Here is a 17,454-nt window from a genome sequence, read left to right as displayed (position 1 = left end):
AAAAATATTTTGTCGAAATCTTATAAAGTAATTGAAAATAAGTAAAAATAAGCAAAAATCAAAATTTAGAATTTGACCTTGACCTTTGACCTTGACCTAATTTTCATTTTTTGGACCAATGATCTTAAATCTAAAGACCCTAGGTCTCTATCACTAATGGTTTACCAGTTTGAAATGCAAATCACTTATATCATATATAAAAGGGGGGATAACTCTCATATGGAGTCTCCAGATAGCTTCGGTCAAAATAAAACAGATCATCCTGAGGATATAACGAGCAATTTGGAAAAATAAATTTGTCGCTTTCTTTTACGGTTGCGAAGCCTTAGTGGCCACAAGAAAAACAGTGTTCGGGGAGATAACTCTTACAAGGTAAAGGTTTTTGTTACGCGGTGTCAGTTTCAGAAGCGCATTAACTGTTCGATATAATATACCAAATATCTAAGCGACATCTTGTGAAACAAAAAAACAGCGAAGGAAAAAAAAGTTGGCGGAAGAAAAAAAATAAAAATAATAATAATAATAATAATAATAATTAAAAACCAATTGTTCAAAGAACAATTGAAGGTCTTTCAACCAATAAGGGTCTATTTAGATATGAAAATATTAAAATTCAGTTGAAAATGTCAGTTCCTATGGCTTAATGATGTATAAATATGAATTTTAAGCAAAGGTCAAAATCTAGAACGTCCAATTTACCTATGACCTTGACCTCAATTTCAAGGTCATAGACTAAACATCTCAAATAAAAAGACACTAGTTCCTTAATATGTATGGTTCATGAGTAAAATCACTTTACGCATAATTCTTAATATAAGAGGGGCGAAAACTCCCTTTTATTGTCTACGCACCCTCGCAACCAAAATTTATAAGTTACGACATGTCGCAACTAACAATTTAGTAAAAAGAAATTGTCGATATCTTATAAGGTTAATGAAAAAAGGTGAAAATAAGCCAAAATCAAAATTAAGAATTTGACCTTGACCTTTGACCTTGACCTAATTTTCATTTTTTTGGACCAAGGATCTTAAATCAAAAGACCCTAGGTCTCTATCACTTATAGTTTACCAGTTAGAAATGCATATCACTGATATCATATATAAAAGGGGGGATAACTCTCATATGGAGTCTCCGGATAGCTTCCGTTGAAATGAAACAGAACATCCTAAGGATATAACGAGCAATTTGGAAAAATAAATTTGTCGGTTTCTTATACGGTTGCGAAGTAGTAGTGGCCACAAGAAAAACAGTGTTTGGGGAGATAACTCTTACAAGGTAAAGGTTTTTGTTACGCGGTGTCAGTTTCAGAAGCGCATTAACTGTTCGATATCATATACCAAATATCTAAGCGACATCTTGTGAAACAAAAAAACAGCGAAGGAAAAAAAAGTTGGCGGAAGAAAAAAAAAAAAAATAATAATAATAATAATAATTAAAAACCAATTGTTCAAAGAACAATTGAAGGTCTTTCAACCAATAAGGATGTATTTTGATATGAAAATATAAAGATTCAGTTGAAAATGTCAGTTCCTATGGCTTTATGATATATAAAAATGAATTTCGACCAAAGGTCAAAATCTAGAACGTCCAATTTACCTTTGACCTTGACCTCAATTTCAAGGTCATAAACATAGGATCCCAAATCAAAAGACCCTAGGTCTGTATTATGTATGGTTCATGAGTAATATCACTTTACGCATAATTCTAAATATAAGAGGGGCGAAAACTCCCATTTATTGTCTACGCACCCTTGTAACCAAAATTTATAAGTAACGACATGTCGCAACTAACAATTTAGTAAAAATAATTTGTCGAAATCTTATTATGTAATTGAAAATAAGTGAAAATAAGGAAAAATCAAAATTTAAAATTTGACCTTGACCTTTGACCTTGACCTAATTTTCATTTTTTTGGACCAAGGATCTAAAATCAAAAGACCCTAGGTCTCTATCACTTATGGTTTACCAGTTAGAAATGCATATCACTTATATCATATATAAAAGGGGGGATAACTCTCATATGGAGTCTCCGGATAGCTTCGGTCAAAATGAAACAGAACATCCTGAGGATATAACGAGCAATTTGGAAAAATAAATTTGTCGGTTTCTTATACGGTTGCGAAGCCTTAGTGGCCACAAGAAAAACAGTGTTTGGGGAGATAACTCTTACAAGGTAAAGGTTTTTGTTACGCGGTGTCAGTTTCAGAAGCGCATTAACTGTTCGATATAATATACCAAATATCTAAGCGACATCTTGTGAAACAAAAAAACAGCGAAGGAAAAAAAAGTTGGCGGAAGAAAAAAAAAAAAAATAATAATAATCAGAACAAACCCTATAGGTCTTTCAACTGAAAGGTTGAAAGACCTAATAATAATCAGAACAAATACAATAGGTCTTTCAACAGAAAGGTTGAAAGACCTAATAATCAGAACAAACCCTATAGGTCTTTCAACTGAAAGGTTGAAAGACCTAATAATAATCAGAACAAATACAATAGGTCTTTCAACAGAAAGGTTGAAAGACCTAATAATAATAATAATAATTAAAAACCAATTGTTCAGAGAACAAATGAAGGTCTTTCAACCAATAAGGATCTATTTAGATATGAAAATATTAAAATTCAGTTGAAAATGTCAGTTCCTATGGCTTAATGATGTATAAATATGAATTTTAAGCAAAGGTCAAAATCTAGAACGTCCAATTAACCTATGACCTTGACCTCAATTTCAAGGTCATAGACTAAACATCTCAAATAAAAAGACACTAGTTCCTTAATATGTATGGTTCATGAGTAAAATCACTTTACGCATAATTCTTAATATAAGAGGGGCGAAAACTCCCTTTTATTGTTTACGCACCCTCGCAACCAAAATTTATAAGTTACGACATGTCGCAACTAACAATTTAGTTAAAAGAAATTGTCGATATCTTATAAGGTTAATGAAAAAAGGTGAAAATAAGCCAAAATCAAAATTAAGAATTTGACCTTGACCTTTGACCTTGACCTAATTTTCATTTTTTTGGACCAAGGATCTTAAATCAAAAGACCCTAGGTCTCTATCACTTATAGTTTACCAGTTAGAAATGCATATCACTGATATCATATATAAAAGGGGGGATAACTCTCATATGGAGTCTCCGGATAGCTTCCGTTGAAATGAAACAGAACATCCTAAGGATATAACGAGCAATTTGGAAAAATAAATTTGTCGTTTTCTTATACGGTTGCGAAGTAGTAGTGGCCACAAGAAAAACAGTGTTTGGGGAGATAACTCTTACAAGGTAAAGGATTTTGTTACGCGGTGTCAGTTTCAGAAGCGCATTAACTGTTCGATATCATATACCAAATATCTAAGCGAGATCTTGTGAAACAAAAAAACAGGGAAGGAAAAAAAGTTGGCGGAAGAAAAAAAAAAAAAAAAATAATAATAATAATAATAATAATTAAAAACCAATTGTTCAAAGAACAATTGAAGGTCTTTCAACCAATAAGGATCTATTTTGATATGTAAATATTAAGATTCAGTTGAAAATGTCATTTGCTATGGCTTTATGATATAAAAATATGAATTTGGAGCAAAGGTCAAAATCTAGAACGTCAAAATAACCTATGACCTTGACCTCAATTTCAAGGTCATAAACCAAGGATCCCAAAACAACAGACCCTAGGTTTGTATTATGTATGGTTCATGAGTAATATCACTTTACGCATAATTCTAAATATAAGAGGGGCAAAAACTCCCATTTTTTGTCCTCGCACCCTTCCAATCAAAATTTATAAGTTACGACATGTCGCAACTAACAATTTAGTAAAAATAATTTGTCGAAATCTTATAAAGTTAATGAAAATAAGTGAAAATAAGCCAAAATCAAAATTTAGAATTTGACCTTGACCTTTGACCTTGACCTTATTTTCATTTTTTTGGACCAAGGATCTTAAATCAAAAGACCCTAGGTCTCTATCACTTATGGTTTACCAGCTAGAAATGCATATCACTTATATCATATATAAAAGGGGGGATAACTCTCATATGGAGTCTCCGGATAGCTTCGGTCAAAATGAAACAGAACATCCTGAGGATATAACGAGCAATTTTGAAAAATAAATTTGTCGGTTTCTTATACGGTTGCGAAGCCTTCGAGGACACAAGAAAAACAGTGTTCGGGGAGATAACTCTTACAAGGTAAAGTTTTTTGTTACGCGGTGTCAGTTTCAGAAGCGTATTAACTGTTCGATATCATATACCTTATATCTAAGCGACATCTTGTGAAACAAAGAAACAGCGAAGGAAAAAAAAGTTGGCGGAAGAAAAAAAAAAAAAATAATAATAATAATAATAATCAGAACAAACCCTATAGGTCTTTCACCTGAAAGGTTGAAAGACCTAATTAAAAACCAATTGTTCAAAGAACAATTGAAGGTCTTTCAACCAATAAGGATGTATTTTGATATGAAAATATAAAGATTCAGTTGAAAATGTCAGTTCCTATGGCTTTATGATGTATAAAAATGAATTTCGACCAAAGGTCAAAATCTAGAACGTCCAATTTATCTATGACCTTGACCTCAATTTCAAGGTCATAAACATAGGATCCCAAATCAAAAGACCCTAGGTCTGTATTATGTATGGTTCATGAGTAATATCACTTTACGCATAATTCTAAACATAAGAGGGGCGAAAACTCCCATTTATTGTCTACGCACCCTTGTAACCAAAATTTGTAAGTAACGACATGTCGCATCTAACAATTTAGTAAAAATAATTTGTCGAAATCTTATTAAGTAATTGAAAATAAGTGAAAATAAGCAAAAATCAAAATTTAAAATTTGACCTTGACCTTTGACCTTGACCTAATTTTCATTTTTTTGGACCAAGGATCTTAAATCAAAAGACCCTAGGTCTCTATCACTTATAGTTTACCAGTTAGAAATGCATATCACTTATATCATATATAAAAGGGGGGATAACTCTCATATGGAGTCTCCGGATAGCTTCGGTCAAAATGAAACAGAACATCCTGAGGATATAACGAGCAATTTGGAAAAATAAATTTGTCGGTTTCTTATACGGTTGCGAAGACTTAGAGGCCACAAGAAAAACAGTGTTTGGGGAGATAACTCTTACAAAGTAAAGTTTTTTGTTACGCGGTGTCAGTTTCAGAAGCGTATGAACTGTTCGATATCATATACCATACATCTAAGCGACATCTTGCGAAACAAAGAAACAGTGAAGCAAAAAAAAGTTGGCGGAAGAAAAAAAATAAAAATAATAATAATAATAATAATAATCAGAACGAATACAATAGGTCTTTCAACAGAAAGGTTGAAAGACCTAATAATAATAATCAGAACAAATACAATAGGTCTTTCACCTGAAAGGTTGAAAGACCTAATAATCAGAACGAATACAATAGGTCTTTCAACAGAAAGGTTGAAAGACCTAATAATCAGAACAAAACCTATAGGTCTTTCAACCGAAAGGTTGAAAGACCTAATTAAAAACCAATTGTTCAGAGAACAATTGAAGGTCTTTCAACCAATAAGGATCTATTTAGATATGAAAATATTAAAATTCAGTTGAAAATGTCAGTTCCTATGGCTTAATGATGTATAAATATGAATTTTAAGCAAAGGTCAAAATCTAGAACGTCCAATTAACCTATGACCTTGACCTCAATGTCAAGGTCATAGACTAAACATCTCAAATAAAAAGACACTAGTTCCTTAATATGTATGGTTCATGAGTAAAATCACTTTACGCATAATTCTTAATATAAGAGGGGCGAAAACTCCCTTTTATTGTTTACGCACCCTCGCAACCAAAATTTATCAGTTACAACATGTCGCAACTAACAATTTAGTAAAAAAAAATTGTCGATATCTTATAAGGTTAATGAAAAAAGGTGAAAAAAAGCCAAAATCAAAATAAAGAATTTGACCTTGACCTTTGACCTTGACCTAATTTTCATTTTTTTGGACCAAGGATCTTAAATCAAAAGACCCTAGGTCTCTATCACTTATAGTTTACCAGTTAGAAATGCATATCACTGATATCATATATAAAAGGGGGGATAACTCTCATATGGAGTCTCCGGATAGCTTCCGTTGAAATGAAACAGAACATCCTAAGGATATAACGAGCAATTTGGAAAAATAAATTTGTCGGTTTCTTATACGGTTGCGAAGTAGTAGTGGCCACAAGAAAAACAGTGTTTGGGGAGATAACTCTTACAAGGTAAAGGTTTTTGTTACGCGGTGTCAGTTTCAGAAGCGCATTAACTGTTCGATATCATATACCAAATATCTAAGCGACATCTTGTGAAACAAAAAAACAGCGAAGGAAAAAAAAGTTGGCGGAAGAAAAAAAAGAAAAAAAAATAATAATAATTAAAAACCAATTGTTCAAAGAACAATTGAAGGTCTTTCAACCAATAAGAATGTATTTTGATATGAAAATATTAAGATTCAGTTGAAAATGTCAGTTCCTATGGCTTTATGATGTATAAATATGAATTTCGACCAAAGGTCAAAATCTAGAACGTCCAATTAACCTATGACCTTGACCTCAATTTCAAGGTCATAAACATAGGATCCCAAATCAAAAGACCCTAGGTCTGTATTATGTATGGTTCATGAGTAATATCACTTTACGCATAATTCTAAATATAAGAGGGGCGAAAACTCCCATTTATTGTCTACGCACCCTTCCAATCTAAATTTATAAGTTACGACATGTCGCAACTAACAATTTAGTAAAGATAATTTGTCGAAAACTTATAAAGTTAATGAAAATAAGTGAAAATAAGCCGAAATCAAAATTTAGAATTTGACCTTGACCTTTGACCTTGACCTAATTTCCATTTTTTTGGACCAAGGATCTTAAATCAAAAGATCCTAGGTCTCTATCACTTATGGTTTACCACTTAGAAATGCATATCACTTATATCATATATAAAAGGGGGGATAACTCTCATATGTAGTCTCTGGATAGCTTCGGTCAAAATGAAACAGAACATCCTGAGGATATAACGAGCAATTTGGAAAAATAAATTTGTCGGTTTCTTATACGGTTGCGAAGCCTTAGTGGCCACAAGAAAATCAGTGTTCGGGGAGATAACTCTTACAAGGTAAAGGTTTTTGTTACACGGTGTCAGTTTCAAAAGCGTATTAACTGTTAGATATTATATACCATATATCTTAGCGACATCTTGCAAAACAAAAAAACAGTGAAGGAAAAAAAAGTTGGCGGAAGAAAAAAAATAAAAATAATAATAATAATTAAAAACCAATTGTTCAAAGAACAATTGAAGGTCTTTCAACTAATAAAGATCTATTTTGATATGAAAATATTAAAATTCAGTTGAAAATGTCAGTTCCTATGGCTTTATGATGTATAAATATGAATTTTAAGCAAAGGTCAAAATCTAGAACGTCCAATTAACCTATGACCTTGACCTCAATTTCAAGGTCATAGACTAAACATCTCAAATAAAAAGACACTAGTTCCTTAATATGTATGGTTCATGAGTAAAATCACTTTACGCATAATTCTTAATATAAGAGGGGCGAAAACTCCCTTTTATTGTTTACGCACCCTCACAACCAAACTTTATAAGTTACGACATGTCGCAACTAACAATTTAGTAAAAAAAAATTGTCAATATCTTTTAAGGTTAATGAAAAAAGGTGAAAGAAAGCCAAAATCAAAATTAAGAATTTGACCTTGACCTTTGACCTTGACCTAATTTTCATTTTTTTGGACCAAGGATCTTAAATCAAAAGACCCTAGGTCTCTATCACTTATAGTTTACCAGTTAGAAATGCATATCACTGATATCATATATAAAAGGGGGGATAACTCTCATATGGAGTCTCCGGATAGCTTCCGTTGAAATGAAACAGAACATCCTCAGGATATAACGAGCAATTTGGAAAAATAAATTTGTCAGTTTCTTATACGGTTGCGAAGTAGTAGTGGCCACAAGAAAAACAGTGTTTGGGGAGATAACTCTTACAAGGTAAAGGTTTTTGTTACGCGGTGTCAGTTTCAGAAGCACATTAACTGTTCGATATCATATACCAAATATCTAAGCGACATCTTGTGAAACAAAAGAACAGCGAAGGAAAAAAAAGTTGGCAGAAGAAAAAAAAATAAAAAAATAATAATAATAATCAGAACAAACCCTATAGGTCTTTCAACTGAAAGGTTGAAAGACCTAATAATAATAATAATCAGAACAAACCCTATAGGTCTTTCACCTGAAAGGTTGAAAGACCTAATTAAAAACCAATTGTTCAGAGAACAATTGTAGGTCTTTCCACTAGAAAAGATCTTTTTTGATATTGAAATATTAAAAATCAGTTTAAAATGTTAGTTCCTATGGCTTTATGATGTATTTATATGAATTTAAAGCAAAGGTCAAAATCTAGAACGTCATATCAACCTATGACCTTGACCTCAATTTCAAGTTCACAAACCAAGGACCTTAAATCAAAAGACCCAAGGTCTTTAATATGTTTGGTTTATTAGTAATATCACTTTACGCGTAATTCTAAATGTAAGATGGGCAAAAACTCCCATTTATTGTCTGCGCACCCTTTCAATCAAAATATACAAGTAAGGACATGTCGCAACTAACAATTTATGAAAAATTATTTGTCGATATGTCATAAGGTATTTGAAAATAAATGAAAATAAGCCAAAATCAAAAAAATTTAGAATATGACCTTGACCTTTGACCTTGACCTTATTTTATTTTTTTTGGACCAAGGATCTCAAATCAAAAGACCCTAGGTCTCTATTACTTATGGTTTACCAGTTAGAAATGCATTTCACTTATATCAAATACATAAGGGGGAATAACTGTCATATGGAGTCTCCAGATAGCTTCGGTCGAAACTAAACTACTAATCCTGAAGATGTAACAAGCAATTTGGTAAAATGAATTTGTCGTAATCTTTTACGGTTGCGAAGGAGTAGTGGCCACAAGAAAAACAGTGTTTGGGGAGATAACTCTTACAACGTAAAGTATTTTGTTACGCGGTTGAAAATTTTTAAAGCGTATAAACTATACGATATCATATTCCAAATATCTAAGCAACATCTTTTGAAACATCAACAATACGCAAGAAAAAATTAAGGCGGAAGAATAAAAAAAAAAATAATAATAATTAAAAACCAATTGTTCTAAGAACAATTGAAGGTCTTTCCACAAGTACAGATCTATTTTATTATCAAAATATTAAAAATCAATCTAAAATGTCAGTTCCTATGACTTTATAATGTATAAATATGAATTCAAAGCAAAGGTCAAAATCTAGAACGTCCTATTAACCTTTGACCTTGACCTCAATTTCAAGGTCACCAACCAAGGACCTCAAATAAAAAGACCCTAGGTCTGTAATATGTATGGTTAATGAGTTATATCACTTTAGACATGATTTTAAATATAAGATGGGCGAAAACACTCATTTATTGTTTACGCACCCTTCCAACCAAAATTTATAAGTTACATGTCGCAACTCACAATTAAGTAAAAATAATTTGTCAATATCTTTCACGGTTGTTGAAAATAAGAGAAAATAAGCCAAAATCAAAATTTAGACTATGACCTTGACCTTTGACCTTGACCTTATTTTCATTTTTTTGGACCGGGGAACTTAAATCCAAAGACCCTAGGCCTATATCACTGATGGTTTACCAGTTAGAAACGCAATCACTTATATCAAATGCATAAGGGGAAATAACTCTCATATGGAGTCTCCGGATATCTTCGGTCCAAATGGATATCCTAATCCTGAAGAAGTAACGAGCAATTTGGTAAAATAAATTTGTCGTAATCTTTTACGGTTGCGAAGGAGTAGTGGCCACAAGAAAAACAGTGTTCGGGGAGATAACTCATACAACATAAAGTATTTTGTTACGCGGTTGTAAATTTTTAAAGCGTATAAACTATACGATATCATATTCCAAATATCTAAGCGACAACTTATTAAACAACAATACTACGCAAGAAAAAAAATTAGGCGGAAGAAAAAAAAAATAATAATAATTAAAAACCAATTGTTCAGAGAACAATTGAAGGTCTTTCCACTAGTAAAGATCTATTTTGATATGGAAATATTAAAAATCAGTTTAAAATGTTACTTCCTATGGCTTTATGATGTATTAATATCAATTTAAAGCAAAGGTCAAAATCTAGAACGTCCTATTAACCTATGACCTTGACCTCAATTTCAAGGTCACAAACCAAGGATCTTACTTCAAAAGACCCTAGGTCTTTAATATGTTTGGTTAAAGAGTAGTATCACTTAACGGGTAAACCTAAATATAAGATGGGCAAAAACTCCAATTTATTATCTGCGCACCCTTTCAACCAAAATATACAAGTAAGGACATGTCGCAACTAACAATTTATGAAAAATTATCTGTCAATATGTCATACGGTATTTGAAAATCAGTGAAAATAAGCAAAAATCAAAATTTAGAACATGACCTTGACCTTTGACCCTGACCTCATTTTCATTTTTTTGGACCAAGGACCTCAAATCTGAAGACCCTAGGTCTTTATCACTTATGGTTTACTAGTTAGAAATGCATATCACTTGAATCAAATGAAAAAGGGGGAATAACTCTCATATGGGGTCACCATATAGCTTCGGTCCAAATGAATATCCTTATCCTTAAGATGTAACGAGCAATTAGGCAAAATAAATTTGTCGTAATCTTTTACGGTTGCGAAGGATTAGTGGCCACAAGAAAAGCAGTGTTCCGGGAGATAACTCTTACAATGTAAAGTATTTTGTTACGCGGTTGTAAATTTTTAAAGCGTATCAACTATACAATATCATATTCCAAATATCTAAGCGACATCTTTAGAAACATAAATACTACGCAAGAAAAAAATTAGGCGGAAGAAAAAAAAAATAATAATTAAAAACCAATTGTTCAGAGAACAATTGAAGGTCTTTCCACTAGTAAAGATGTATTTTGATATTGAAATATGAAAAATCAGTTTAAAATGTTAGTTCCTATGGCTTTATGATGTATTAATATCAATTTAAAGCAAAGGTCAAAATCTAGAGCGTCGTATTAACCTATAACCTTGACCTCAATTTCAAGGTCACAAACCAAGGACCTTAAATCAAAAGACCCTAGGTCTTTAATATGTTTGGTTAATGAGTAATATCACTTTACATGTAATTCTAAATGTAAGATGGGCAAAAACTCCCATTTATTTTCTGCGCACCCTTTCAACCAAAATATGCAAGTTAGGACATGTCGCAACTAACAATTTATGAAAAATTATTTGTTGATATGTCATACAGTATTTGAAAATCAGTGAAAATAAGCAAAAATCAAAATTTAGATTATGACCTTGACCTTTGACCTTGACCTCGTTTTCATTTTTTGGGACCAAGGACCTCAAATCTGAAGACCCTAGGTCTCTATCACTTATGGTTTACCAGATAGATATGCATATTACTTATATCCTTTGCATAAGGGGAAATAACTCTTATATGGAGTCTCTGGAACGCTTCGGTCCAAAATGAATTGCCTAATCCTGAAGATGTAATGAGCAATTTGGTAAAATAAATTTGTCGTAATCTTTTACGGTTGCGAAGGAGTAGTGGCCACAAGAAAAATAGTGTTTGGAGAGATAACTCTTACAACGTAAAATATTTTGTTACGCAGTTGTAAATTTTAAAAGGGTATAAACTATAGGATATCATATTCCAAATATCTAAGCGACAACTTATTAAACAACAATACTACGCAAGAAAAAAATTAGGCGGAAGAAAAAAAAAAATAATTAAAAACCAATTGTTCAGAGAACAATTGTAGGTCTTTCCTGGACCACTAGTAAAGATCTATTTTGATATTGAAATATGAAAAATCAGTTTAAAATGTTAGTTCCTATGGCTTTATGGTGTATTTATATGAATTTAAAGCAAAGGTCAAAATCTAGAACGTCATATTAACCTATGACCTTGACCTCAATTTCAAGTTCACAAACCAAGGACCTTAAATCAAAAGACCCTAGGTCTTTAATATGTTTGGTTAATGAGTAATATCACTTTACACGTAATTCTAAATGTAAGATGGGCAAAAACTCCCATTTATTTTCTGCGCACCCTTTCAACCAAAATATGCAAGTTAGGACATGTCGCAACTAACAATTTATGAAAAATTATTTGTTGATATGTCATACAGTATTTGAAAATCAGTGAAAATAAGCAAAAATCAAAATTTAGATTATGACCTTGACCTTTGACCTTGACCTCGTTTTCATTTTTTGGGACCAAGGACCTCAACTCTGAAGACCCTAGGTCTCTATCACTTATGGTTTACCAGATAGATATGCATATTACTTATATCCTTTGCATAAGGGGAAATAACTCTTATATGGAGTCTCTGGAACGCTTCGGTCCAAAATGAATTGCCTAATCCTGAAGATGTAATGAGCAATTTGGTAAAATAAATTTGTCGTAATCTTTTACGGTTGCGAAGGAGTAGTGGCCACAAGAAAAATAGTGTTTGGAGAGATAACTCTTACAACGTAAAATATTTTGTTACGCAGTTGTAAATTTTAAAAGGGTATAAACTATAGGATATCATATTCCAAATATCTAAGCGACAACTTATTAAACAACAATACTACGCAAGAAAAAAATTAGGCGGAAGAAAAAAAAAAAATAATTAAAAACCAATTGTTCAGAGAACAATTGTAGGTCTTTCCTGGACCACTAGTAAAGATCTATTTTGATATTGAAATATGAAAAATCAGTTTAAAATGTTAGTTCCTATGGCTTTATGGTGTATTTATATGAATTTAAAGCAAAGGTCAAAATCTAGAACGTCATATTAACCTATGACCTTGACCTCAATTTCAAGTTCACAAACCAAGGACCTTAAATCAAAAGACCCTAGGTCTTTAATATGTTTGGTTTATGAGTAATATCACTTTACACGTAATTCTAAATGTAAGATGGGCAAAAACTCCCATTTATTGTCTGCACACCCTTTTAACCAAAATATACAAGTAAGGACATGTCGCAACTAACTTTTAATGAAAAATTATTTGTCGATATGTCATCAGGTATTTGAAAATAAATGAAAATAAGCCAAAATCAAAATTTAGAATATGACCTTGACCTTTGACCTTGACCTCATTTTTATTTTTTTGGACCAAGGACCTCAAATCTAAAGACCCTATGTCTTTATCACTTATGGTTTACCATTTAGAAATGCATATCACTTAATTTAATGGAAAAGGGGGAATAACTCTCATATGGAGTCTCCGTAAAGCTTCGGTCCAAATGAATAACCTAATCCTGAAGATGTAACAAGCAATTTGGTAAAATAAATTTGTCGTAATCTTTAACGTTTGCGAAGGAGTAGTGGCCACAAGAAAAACAGTGTTTGGGGAGATAACTCTTACAACGTAAAGTATTTTGTGACGCAGTTGTAAATTTTTAAAGCGTATATACTAAACAATATCATATTTCAAATATCTAAGCGACAACTTATTAAACAACAATACTACGCAAGAAACAAATTTAGGCGGAAGAAAAAAAAAATAATAATCAGAACAAAACCTATAGGTCTTTCCACGGAAAGGTGGAAAGACCTAATAATAATCAGAACAAAACCTATAGGTCTTTCCACGGAAAGGTGGAAAGACCTAATAATCAGAACAAAACCTATAGGTCTTTCCACGGAAAAGTGGAAAGACCTAATAATAATCAGAACAAAAGCAATAGGTCTTTCCACGGAAAAGTGGAAAGACCTAATAATAATCAGAACAAACCCTATAGGTCTTTCACCTGAAAGGTTGAAAGACCTAATAATCAGAAGAAAACCAATAGGTCTTTCCACGGAAAAGTGGAAAGACCTAATTATATTTATAAGTACGTCTGAGTCGGTGACAACTCTACAACAGATTTATCCATCGGATCACCAGCAGTGATGGTGATACATGGCTGTGTACATTATGTATATACAACTCGTCTAAACATCAACTCAACAATGTTAGACCTGTAAATTTGCTTTCGCAAATTTTTTGTTCTTCTCTCGCCGGGATTGAACCCATGCTATTGCGATATCGTGACACCAAATTGCCTGCACTGTAGCCGTCCGGCTAGACCACACGACCACCTGGGCTTCATAAAAATGAAGCTTTCGCTGGCCATGTGTTACCTTCCCTTGTCAGTTTTAATCTATTATATATATGTTTACATTCATGTATTAAAAGACACGTTTAAAACCGGCGTCACACATTAGCGTATAGCTCCGACGTTTGCCGGGCGTGTTCGAAATCATGTACGCTGCCAAGTCGCTAGTAATTTTGGATGCATTCAACCTGTCAATCATATCTTTAACGTATTCACAACGAGCTTTAGGTGTGTATTGGGCATACGAAAAGCGTACCTAAACGATTGTCGGGCGTTCAAGAAACGCCTGTGGGCGTTTGCCTTACGTAGAAAGAAAGCACCTCACGAAGGAAAAAGGTTTCTTGGACGTAGTTGAGACACAACCCGGTCGTGTCTTGGACGTTCTATAATGGGGTGTTTGTAACAAAAAAACCCATATAAGTTTTAGGTAAAGTCGAACAATCTTGCAGCGAATACAACGTGCCCGAAATGTGTCTCAAACTGATCTGTAGCGCATTTAACGCGCTTGTAGTGTACAGGTATACGCAAGACACACGCTTGAGCTGGATAAGAATGTGTAGGCTGCATAAAAATTTCCTCGAGTTGTAGCGTTCACCACGCGTATATCTTTGTATGTCGACGTACTCAAAACTTATGCGACGCGCATTTAACGATTGCTTAGCTTTCCTCTAGCGTGCAACTAACGTATACCGACTTTGTCAATTTTCTCTGTACATTTGGTGCACGCCGGTCTATACGCCAATGTGTGACAAAGGCATTATAAAACTCTTGACTTTCCGTATTCGGACCTAAGTTAACATGTTAAAGGTGGTACCCAACACTTTCACTTAAAATTATTTGGCTCGTTTAATTTTCATAAAATTTCCACAAAGTATTTACTTTGACCCTTTAACAAAAATATAAAAATTTCGAAAATCTTTAACCAACCATTTTATCAGAAAAATTACACTGGTTATATAGTATTTGACAAACACAAATTTTGATCACTGAAAAGCTTAATATTCCCTTTACAACATAACGTAATTCAATTGTTTAGCTGACTTTACATAGTTATCTCCCTGTAGTATTATGCACCACCTTAATAAAGAGTGACGAGCGTCACATAATTACGTTACTACAATCATCGACATTTTTGTTGTTTTAGGAACGACCATCATGCTCGAATTTTTGAATGCTTATTAACGAAAATAGGAACGTTTTTATGTTTCAAATTTTGTTTCAATATCAACCCACTGACGATTAGTATGTATGAGACAAGCAGTTTGGCTCAAATAAATCTTTTACTGCACAAAAATCGGAAAAGAAAAAAAAACATTCCGAGCGTTGTCTCCCATTTTTGGATGGTCGTAACTTTAATAACGACCATCCGCTTACCACTAGTGAAAAGAAGTGTTTTCTGGTTGGGCACAACAACCCTTAATATACTCATCAAATTGATGTACAACCGAGAAAAGTTAATCAACTTTACCAAAGGTGCACTTTTTGTCAATATGTGTTACCTTAGCTAGTTAACTGGTTGAATATAAATACTATATATTTGTTAGTAACTTTAACTAAAACCTTAGTAAAGTACAACTGTATTAATGGTATGTTAGGTTAATGATTAGCACTTCTTTTGTCATCTAGAACCCTAATTGCTCATTTTGATTTTTTTACAAATTCAATATTACCCGGAGGAACATATCAGCTCTTATATATATTTATTTTTTTCAGATATAAGTACTGTCAATGATAACAATGTTTAATTCTGTTTGTCTATTGGTAAGTACATCCGTAATTACATTTGTAAACCATAATAGATTTTTCGATTAGGTTTTACTAGCAACCTTCACGACGATTAAGTTTCGCGATCTTCATTTTTGATGATATAAAAGGGAAGATCAAGAATTGGCAAATTATCATTACAAAATAACCAAACCACATCATGTAATGAAACAACTGCATTACGTTAAGTCACATACACATCAAGTTATGTTAAAACCACATTGCCTAATGACACAACCACATTAACTAATGGTGAAACCACATCGGGTAATGACAAAACCATATTAAGTAATGGCAAAACTAAACAATGACTACAACCGTGGCAGATTAAAAAGAGAAAATAAAGTAAAAAATCCTCTACAAAATGATGAATAACGCAACTTTCCATCTAATAAGTTTTATTTCGCATTATATTGTGTATATATATATATATACACGAAAACGTACGAGCTTCGAGATTAGTCGTTGGTTCCTGTCTGTCACACACTTTTAGTAATTTTGGTGCTCAACGCTCCTCAACTTCGTACTTTATTTGGCCTTTTTAACTTTTTTGGATTCGAGCGTCACTGATAAGTCTTTTGTAGACGAAACGGGCGTCTGGCGTTTATGCAAATTTAGTCCTGGTATATATGATTAGTTTATTCACATTTGTTTTTCGTAAAAGAAATAAAATAAATACAACCGTAAGTTTCCTCAATTGCACTGTTTCATATTATTCTTGTCGGGGACTTTTGTAGCCGAATATACGGTAAATAGGTAATTATCGTTGTTGATGGCCGTATAGTTGCCTACGATTGTTTACATTCACTTACTTTGAAATTGAGTGAATAGTTGTTTTTATTGGTATAAATATTGATTTTGTTATCATTAAATTAAAAGCTAACTAAATATTACTAGTATGTTATATACATATACATATTCATGGATCTACAATCTGTCGATACCTGTAACTTGGCATTGCACAAGGTCATGTTTTTCTCTGGCTGTTTATGACGTCTTAACACTAAATCCATTGGACGTTGGATGTGTACAGATTGATAGTTTAGTCTTAGATACATGATTTTTTTATTAGTTGTTAGTGGCTTTGAACTAGCTGTCAGATAACTGCGAGTAATCTCAGAGCTGTTCATTGTGTCTTTCTGTGTCGGGATGTATAAATACCTTGCCACATCTACTTGTATTTTTGTCCATTTGATGAGTTAAGCCTTTTTCAACTGATTTTTATAGTTCTTTCTTATGTTGTACTGTTATACCACTGTCCCAAGTTAGGGGGGTTGGGATCCCGCCAACATGTTTAACCCCGCCACATTATTTATGTATTTGCCTGTCCCAAGTCAACAGCCTGTAAAATTCAGTGGTTGTCGTTTGTTTATGTGTTACATATAGATTAGACCGTTAGTTTTCTCGTTTGGATTGTTTTACATTGTCTTATCGGGGCCTTTTATAGCTGACTATGCGGTATGGGCTTTGCCCATTGATGAAGGCCGTACGGTGACCTATAGTTGTTAATTTCT

The 17,454-nt window shown here is 32.8% G+C and overlaps 1 protein-coding gene across 5 annotated transcripts in view; it reads left to right on the top strand.

Annotated features, from left to right (window-relative positions):
* Positions 1–17,454, top strand: part of LOC139484599 (uncharacterized) — a 231,826-nt gene that overhangs the window by 129,933 nt on the left and 84,439 nt on the right. For 3 of the 5 annotated variants that reach the window (XM_071268382.1, XM_071268383.1, XM_071268381.1), the window contains one exon: positions 15,890–15,937. The exons of the other annotated variants lie outside the window; for them this stretch is intronic. In XM_071268382.1, the coding sequence (XP_071124483.1) occupies positions 15,905–15,937 (33 nt within the window). In that variant the 5' untranslated portion in view covers positions 15,890–15,904. The remainder of the gene's footprint in view (positions 1–15,889; positions 15,938–17,454) is intronic. 5 annotated transcript variants of the gene reach the window in all.

Source organism: Mytilus edulis, chromosome 8 (assembly GCF_963676685.1).
Source record: "Mytilus edulis chromosome 8, xbMytEdul2.2, whole genome shotgun sequence".
Taxonomy (NCBI): Eukaryota; Metazoa; Mollusca; class Bivalvia; order Mytilida; family Mytilidae; genus Mytilus; species Mytilus edulis.
Note: the sequence above shows the minus strand (reverse complement) of the source record. Positions and strands in the feature narration are given on the sequence as shown.